Source organism: Poecilia latipinna, unplaced genomic scaffold (assembly GCF_001443285.1).
Source record: "Poecilia latipinna isolate Pla-1442-1.1 unplaced genomic scaffold, P_latipinna-1.0 Scaffold316, whole genome shotgun sequence".
Taxonomy (NCBI): domain Eukaryota; kingdom Metazoa; phylum Chordata; class Actinopteri; order Cyprinodontiformes; family Poeciliidae; genus Poecilia; species Poecilia latipinna.
This window is the reverse complement of record NW_015112932.1, coordinates 228,719-236,377: the sequence shown is the minus strand read 5'-3', so window position 1 is coordinate 236,377 and position 7,659 is coordinate 228,719. Positions and strand designations below refer to the sequence as shown.

At 39.3% G+C, this 7,659-nt stretch overlaps 1 protein-coding gene across 1 annotated transcript in view; it reads left to right on the top strand.

Annotated features, from left to right (window-relative positions):
• The window catches only part of eif2b3 (eukaryotic translation initiation factor 2B, subunit 3 gamma), a 43,825-nt gene that overhangs the window by 26,146 nt on the left and 10,020 nt on the right, over positions 1–7,659 (top strand). Inside the window, exons 7-11 of the mRNA XM_015034898.1 lie at positions 1,127–1,263; positions 1,412–1,602; positions 2,579–2,641; positions 2,770–2,918; positions 6,231–6,334. Of these exons, the coding sequence (XP_014890384.1) occupies positions 1,127–1,263; positions 1,412–1,602; positions 2,579–2,641; positions 2,770–2,918; positions 6,231–6,334 (644 nt within the window). The remainder of the gene's footprint in view (positions 1–1,126; positions 1,264–1,411; positions 1,603–2,578; positions 2,642–2,769; positions 2,919–6,230; positions 6,335–7,659) is intronic.

Genomic DNA, 7,659 nt, shown 5'->3' with positions numbered 1-7,659 from the left:
TGTAGCTGTTGTTTTAAGGTGAAATCGAAACATTTGAAATTACTGAATGTTCCTCAGACAGTGAAATATACACTCAGCAGGATCACCAATTTTTTATTTTTTTTATTTTGTTTGAATGTCATGATCACTGCTTTATTAGAAAAATAAGAGAAAATTTAGACATATGTTAATAAAACAATTATAAAAACCATCAAACTTGCTTAATTATGCCTTGAACAGATTCAACATGTCCAAACTTGTACATTTAAGACCTTCATTCTGCCTAAAAATATTAAAGAAGAGTATTGATCACTTCTTACTGGACTTGTGTATTATGTGCATATATCTCTGCTTGTATTAAAAGCATAAAACTCCTTTCATTGAAATCTGACATTTCCACGTTAGTTTTTTTCCCCATTTTTAAACTGAGATAAACTATATTTCCTGTTCAGTACCTTCAAACAAGTTCCATTAATACTTTGAATTAAAGAGATGTAGATATAAATCTTACATCAATCATTGCATCACCAGTGCCCCCTCGCCCACTACCACATATCGTCTCTCTTGTTAGGTGACTCATTCCTTTCTCCGGCTTCTTTCTTGGACTCTCTTTTCAGCCGCTCCTCTCGGACTCTCCTCCTTCCTCCTCCGTGTTCTTTCTCTGTCCTCTCTGCTCGAGGACAGAAATAGACAAAGTAACTGTTGTTTTTCTCCTGTCATTCAAATGGAAATTCTAATCTCCCTTTAAAAGAAAGTAGGTGGCGGGGGCCTGGGGTTGCGAGTTGGTGGAGAGGAACACCGAAGCGAAGTCCAGAGATGAGCAAACAGATGAAAATGATCTGAAGTGAGAAATGAGGGGGGGATAAGAAGAGTTTCCTCCCTGATTTTGGTTTAAAAGTAATAACAGGAACTTATTATGCTTGTTGTTTCACACAGAGATTGCTATTAAACAATAAAGATCTACACACACTGTTATTGTGGCTTCATTTAATGCTGGCGTTAGAGTTTTGACTACTTTAAATACCCTTATTCCATTCCCTGCGCCTGCTTTAGCTCATGACGGTTGCCAATCTTTCATAGGATATGAATATGTCTCTGCTTTGCTTCATAAGTTCATATTAAATGAACTTTTTTTTTTCTTTCTTAGGTCCATTTCATCAATCCGAGGAGAGTTGGTACCGTATTTGGTGCGCAAACAATTTTCCAAAACCGCCAACAGCCAGAAGGTGAAAGAAGATTTGGAGGATCAGACCCAGAAACAGAATGACTGCTCTACAAACCATGGTTGGTGATTTCACTGAAATACCACACCACACATCAGAATTAGATCAGAATAACATTTAACAGCCTCCGTGTCATAGCCGATTTAAAAAGGGGGGGGGGAATGAACCAAAGGAGTTGAGTTTTATTTTTTTCCCCTGGCTCCTCTTAGAGCTGCTCATCTCATCGCGGGACGAGCCTCTGCTCCAGCTGGCCCAGGAGCGGTCCTGTTGGAACGACCACCGAGGCGACATGAGTGAGGCCTACCACGGAGGAAAGCTCCGCTGCTATGTTCACATTATGGAGCAGGGTCTGTGCTACCGTGTTAACACTCTTGCTGCCTACATAGAGGCAAACAGGCAGGTGAGTCAGAGAGTCGGCCTGCTCATCTGGTGTCCACATTCCTAAAGAATTCGCTCTACTATGTTTGATGCATTCCACTGACCACTGACTTGATGGCAAAGTTTCCTTCTCTCTCCCATCTCTGAAGTTTTGACATTTCAGTACCGATTTTATCCGACGCTGATTTCGATTTTAAGAACTTTTAAGAAAGTATAAGAGCAGCATTTAAAAATTTGAAGTACTTTAAATTTTAAATTAGGAGCTGAGGCAATATTGTGACACAAGAGTAGCCACAACAATATAATTAGGGAGGTGACATTTCAAATTGACTTTAGGGTCTTCTATTAGCAGTTAGCACTGCTAACTAGCATTTATAAATAACTGTAACCCCAGAAAATACTTTTCTTAGAAAACAGCATTTTCCAGGAAAGAGAATAATTTAGTGCCTTGAAAATGTAGATCCTTACTTTAACTGTAGCATTTGCAAAAGACAATCAACATTTCCAAATCAAGCTTGTTCACTTTAAGATGGAGGTTTAAGCTCAAAAGTATAAAACAGAGAAACTTTGCTGTACTCAGTTTAGCCTTTCTGTTATCTCTTGCGAGTGTCTCTGTTGCTTGCTCTCTCTGAACCCTCGGTGAACTCTAGTGAACTCTAGACATGCCATAGAAAATGCATTTTCATTTTAAACAGCTTCCGATACAACTGTTCTTCTGCTTCTTTAACACCTCGCTGGTATTGAAATAGCAAATATGTTTTCTTCTGACAGTGACAGTATCCACACTGAAGAGTGTTGCTGTTACAGTGACCTGGTGACATTTTTGTTTCCAGTCACATTTCAGGCCAGATCAAGTTAACAGTGTCTGATTAGAGTCTTTTTATTTATTTATTTATTTATTTACCATTAGATCTTGTTGAACTTTGGGATTCAGTTTCTAGATGTTTTCTGCTATTTTATGTTTTTTTCATATTGGTGTTTTTTTTTTTTTTAATTAGGCCCCAAAGCTTTTTGAGGAGCCACCAGTTCACCCGTCTGCTGTCATTTCTGACAGATGTCAGGTAAATGTTATGCTCCTGTTTCCAAATTTTAGTTGTTTGAGTCCAATTTTGTGCTTCACATCGATGTCTGTGTTGTGTTTTATTAGGTGTGCTTAAGAATAGATTAACTGTCTGGGCTCTTCCTGCAGGTGGGGTCAGACAGCATCATCGGGGAACGTTGCCAGCTAGCAGAAAAGACTTCCATAAAAAGATCAACTATTGGAATATCCAGCAACGTGAAAGAGAAGGTCAAAGTCACCAACTCCATTGTTATGCATTCGGTCACCATAGAAGAAGGGTGAGAAAACACACACTCCTTTCCACTGGTTCTTTCATCCATCTATGTAGTCGCTGTTTTTTTTTTTTTGAAGAAGCCAGGTTCCACAGCCTGATCACAGTCGAGCTGCAGTGGATTTTAGACTAGAAAGAGGGTACAAACTCTATTTAAACCTGTTTAGAATCATTTATTAATTATGTTACACTATATATATATTATTATGTCTAATTTCTCTTTCATTGCACATTTTGCTACAAGTTGTGTGTTTGAGTATTATACAGATGCTAAAGTGCGTAGTGACCAAATTTTAAAAATTAAACATTATTTATTATTTATTTTTGTCATAATTTAAGTAAACTGGATATACATGAACTTAAATGTTTATAAATGCATCCATGATTCTGTCAAAATGTCAATAAATCCATAATCAAGGCTCACAGTAGATTTAATCGCAGTTCTCATCACAGATTGATTCTAGATTTGAAATGCTACTAAGAAACAGGCAGTAAAAGGACATCTAGTAATCACATTGTTTTTACATTTTCTATATATATAAAAACTATATATATATATATATATATATATATACATATATATATATATATATATATATATGAGCGATATGTGCAACGTATGAAATATAATTAGATTTGTTGGGCAGATTCCATGGCAACATCGGTTCTAACAGTGAAATATATTTCACTGAAATTGAATTTAGTTGAGAAGGACCTGAATTTCTACCCAACTCTAATTCATTACAAGATTGTAATATGGGCTAACTTCCATTGTAAGTCTATTTCAAACCAATTTGTTTGACTGGAGTAGAGTTAGCCCCACCCACCAGCTCTCTTGGTTAAACCTTCGCAGATAATATAAGTTCCTCGTGCTGCCTATTTTTTTTTTTTTCCCCAGACATTGTTAACTTCTTAAAAAGTATTAACTTTATTATGTAAATTTGAAGGACTCCAAAGCAAGACTGACGCTCCGTGACAAGCCACATTTTTAAACCTCAAAAAGTCGCCTCAGCTTTGGAAATTACAAGAAGGAAGTGCCGCCGTACAGAGAGCAACAGTAGCTACAGTAGAATTAGCATGTAGATTGATCTGTTCAGTCTCTTAGCCAGGAACCTTTTTGGAAGGAGAACTCAACTTGGCCTCTATTCCGGATTTTAATGCACTCATTCACAAGGTCTTTTCCTTTTATCTCGATTTCTTACTCCTCCTCCCTTTCTTTTCGCCGCGGCCCCGACGCCATCTCCCTTCTCTTTCTGTCTCCAACCATCCCTCCTTAAGCTCTCTCAGGGAGCCCGGCCAGCCAGCGCGGCGACCCTCATCACGCCCGTGTAGGTGCACGCACGAGGCCATAAAAGAATGAGAGACAGGAGAGAAGGGAAGAAAGGAGCGAAGGGGGAAAGCAAGCTAGTAGCACGCAAGAAAGAAAATTGCAATTCTTTCTTTTCTTGCTTTGAGGACATAAGAAGGACGGAGAAAGAGGGAAAGAAAGAGCCAGTATGAGGGGATTAGCAGACCCCAGCCATGTCGCTGAAACCCCTTGCATTTCTGATTTCTTTGTTTGGAGTTGACCAGAGCTTGTTGACAAAGCACTGCGTGTTTGGCAGTGGGGCGGGGGAGGGGGGGAATAGTAGGGGTCAACTTTATAGGATGGGGGCACAGGAGGTGGGGGTTGACGTGTTTGCGTGTGTGTGTGTGTGTTTGTGTAATAGGGAGGGAGGATATGGGGGTCATGACAAGGAGGAGCCCTGGTGTTAGTAATTAGTGGTGTTTCAGCTCCGAAGCTTCTTTGGTGGTCTCCCCTTCTCTGTAATGTTACAAAATTCTGAATGTTGTAATCTCCCATCACCAACTACCACTGCTACCTCCTAGGTAGTCCCTTATGCGCACACACACCCCAACACACGCACGCGCACACACAAACATTTCTCCTGTTCCCATCCTGGTCTAACCACCTGAATAAAATGGGCCAATACAAACCTGTCTGTGTGTGAGGTACGGGCAGCCAAGTGTGTGTGCGTCACTGCCCGGGCGAGACCCACGTGTGTTCTCCACTTGGCTCCCATGGCCTCTGAAACACACACACGCACATACACACATTCTGTATCTCACACGCTTGCACATACACGCCCTTTATGGTTAGCCGGGCGCTGGACACACAGGCACCGTCTGTGCGTCGCTCCAAGAATTTTATGGTGATGGTTTGGCTGAATGAGAGCACGCACGGCGGGTTGGCACGGCCCGCTCAGGTGGAACTGCAGCACAAGATCTTTAACACGGGCAAACACACGCGCGCGCTCTCACACAGCTCACGCCGTTGTTGTCTCAGTAGCTGACATCAATGCTAATGTCATGTCATTAAGCCCAGTTGATTGGATATTTCAGAGTTTTCATAGCAGGTGTGGAGGTGCTTGACGACGAGGGGGGAAAAAACTCTGAGGTCTGTCCGCTCGGTTCGCCCTGCAGCTGTGGAAAGAAAGCTGCGGATAAAGGCTCGCCGATGTTTGCAGAGAACATGCAGCCGAGTTTGAAAAATATTTCAGCGCTAACAGGACATTGACTCACTTCTTGCAGGTGCTACGTAAGCGAAATTTATAAGCGGATTTAGCTTTATAACTCTCAAGTTACTTCTTACGGGGTTCCTGTTCAATCTTGAAAAGTCTGGAGAAGTATGAAATTTGATTTTTATCACTTCCCACATCTGTGTCAGGATGGAGGGGGGGGGGATGGAGGATGGAAAATCACTTGATTTTCAAACTGCTTTCACTGTTCTGTGATCTGAAAGATAAATCTGAGTCACTTAAAGGCTTTTATATGCAAATGTTCTTTATCTTTGCTTTGCCATAATCGCGCCTTAAACTTTCAATGATCCCTTTGACCATTTTCGTTCTAAGTGACTGACTGACAGAGCTGTGACATATTTAGATAAGAAAAACTGAACAGGAGAAATATTTCAAACCTAGAAACTTAGAAATTTAAGCCCGGAAAAGTAGGAATTTCTGGTGGAAATATCTGAAACGGGAGGAAATCTTTAAACCTTTAAAGATGTTTTTCGCCACACTTGTTATTAAGGCAAAGTATTGCAGAATATACTAACTCAGCTGTGACCAATCACAACCAAAAGTCTCCATCTATTTTTTTTTCTCCACCAAATCTCTTAAACATCTGTTTCCACTTCTCTGCCTTCCTACCTGACGCAGTTCTGATCTGTCGGTGTTTGCTGTCCCCTGTGCCCAGACGCTCACCTCTAAACACTGCAATTTATTCATGTATGAATCCAGCAACCGTCCAATTAATAAAAATGTGTGTGTTTGATTTCCAGATGCAATATCCAAGGCAGCGTAATCTGCAGTAATGCAATCATTGGCAGGGGAGCCGACCTCAAATATTGTTTGGTTGGAAGTGGACAACGAATTGAGCCAGAAGGTGAGACGCAACAGCATGAACACACCCAAAGTTTAAAAAAAAAACAGGCTCTGAATAGGTTCCTTCTTATTCCATTTCTTACTTACCCCTTGTTGTTTTAGGCTTGTTTTCAGATTCTTTATTTAGCAGCGTATTATTACGCCCTGCATCAAAAGGCACTTTTGTGACATGAAATAGTGATGAAGCAGTTTCCACTGGATGCTCTTCACTGAGTGTGATAAATTGAATTAGAACAAGCCAGCGTTTTAGTTGTGGAATATCAAGAGTTCCTCATAGCATTTTTGCAAATGTTTTTTTTTTTTTTTTGTAACATGTCTTTCACAGCCAAAAAAAAATATTATGTTTCCACTTTGTTGTTGCAATTGTCATGAAATCCAAGAGTGGGTGGAAATTAGAGATGTGCCCATCTGGTTTTTCTTGGTGAAAAGATTAGTCGCATTTATTCATTGAAGTATATGTCATTCAACTTGTAATTGTAAGTGTACACAAAAGAGTATATTATTTGTGGAAGTGTTTGTTGACGAGTTTTAATTATTCTTAGATTTAGAATTATTAGTTTTGATGCATTTCGTTAAATTAAAAGTGCTTTTCTGTTATTGGTCTGGTCACCAATTTGAGCCTAATAAAAGGGAATATTGGCCAATACCGAAATCCGACAGACTAATTGGTGCTTCTACAGTTGAAGTGTATTTGAGTGGCTAAAATAGAGCCACTAAAGATGAATATAAAATTGATAAAATACCAATAATAACTAACAGTATAAAATTTGATTCACGCCAGTGGATTGATGGAGATAAATGTGTCAACCAACAGGATGTCCTACATACTCATGTAGTTTGTTTTTGTTTGGTTTTTTTTTGTTTTTTTTATGTAATATGCTTTGATGCATAAATGAGGATCGCTTTGTATGTCATTCATTTTTAGTCGCTTTCAAAACTCTTGTCTATCAAAGTGCCTGTAACGCATTTTTTTCACTAATATTAATTATTGCCCTTAACATGGAAAAAAGAAAATCAAAATCAGCAGGTCAGTCAAAGAAAACTGAAAGTTGTTATAGCGTCTAGGGAAATCCCGATCAGTTAATTTCTGTAAATGTAAAAAATCGAAATTAAAATGTATTTGACCTTCCAATATACTCTTTTTTTCTAAATACTGCCTGGTCCCTCTGGCTGACTCAGATAAGGTGTTAATGTATGTGTGTGGCATCCATTTATAGGTGCCAAGTATTAGAGCCAGTAAGGAAAGTCTCTTCTTTCTTAAAGTCCGATTTGTCAAAGTTTTTTTTTTTTTTTTTTTTTTTTTTTTACTCTTTTTTTCCCAGGTGT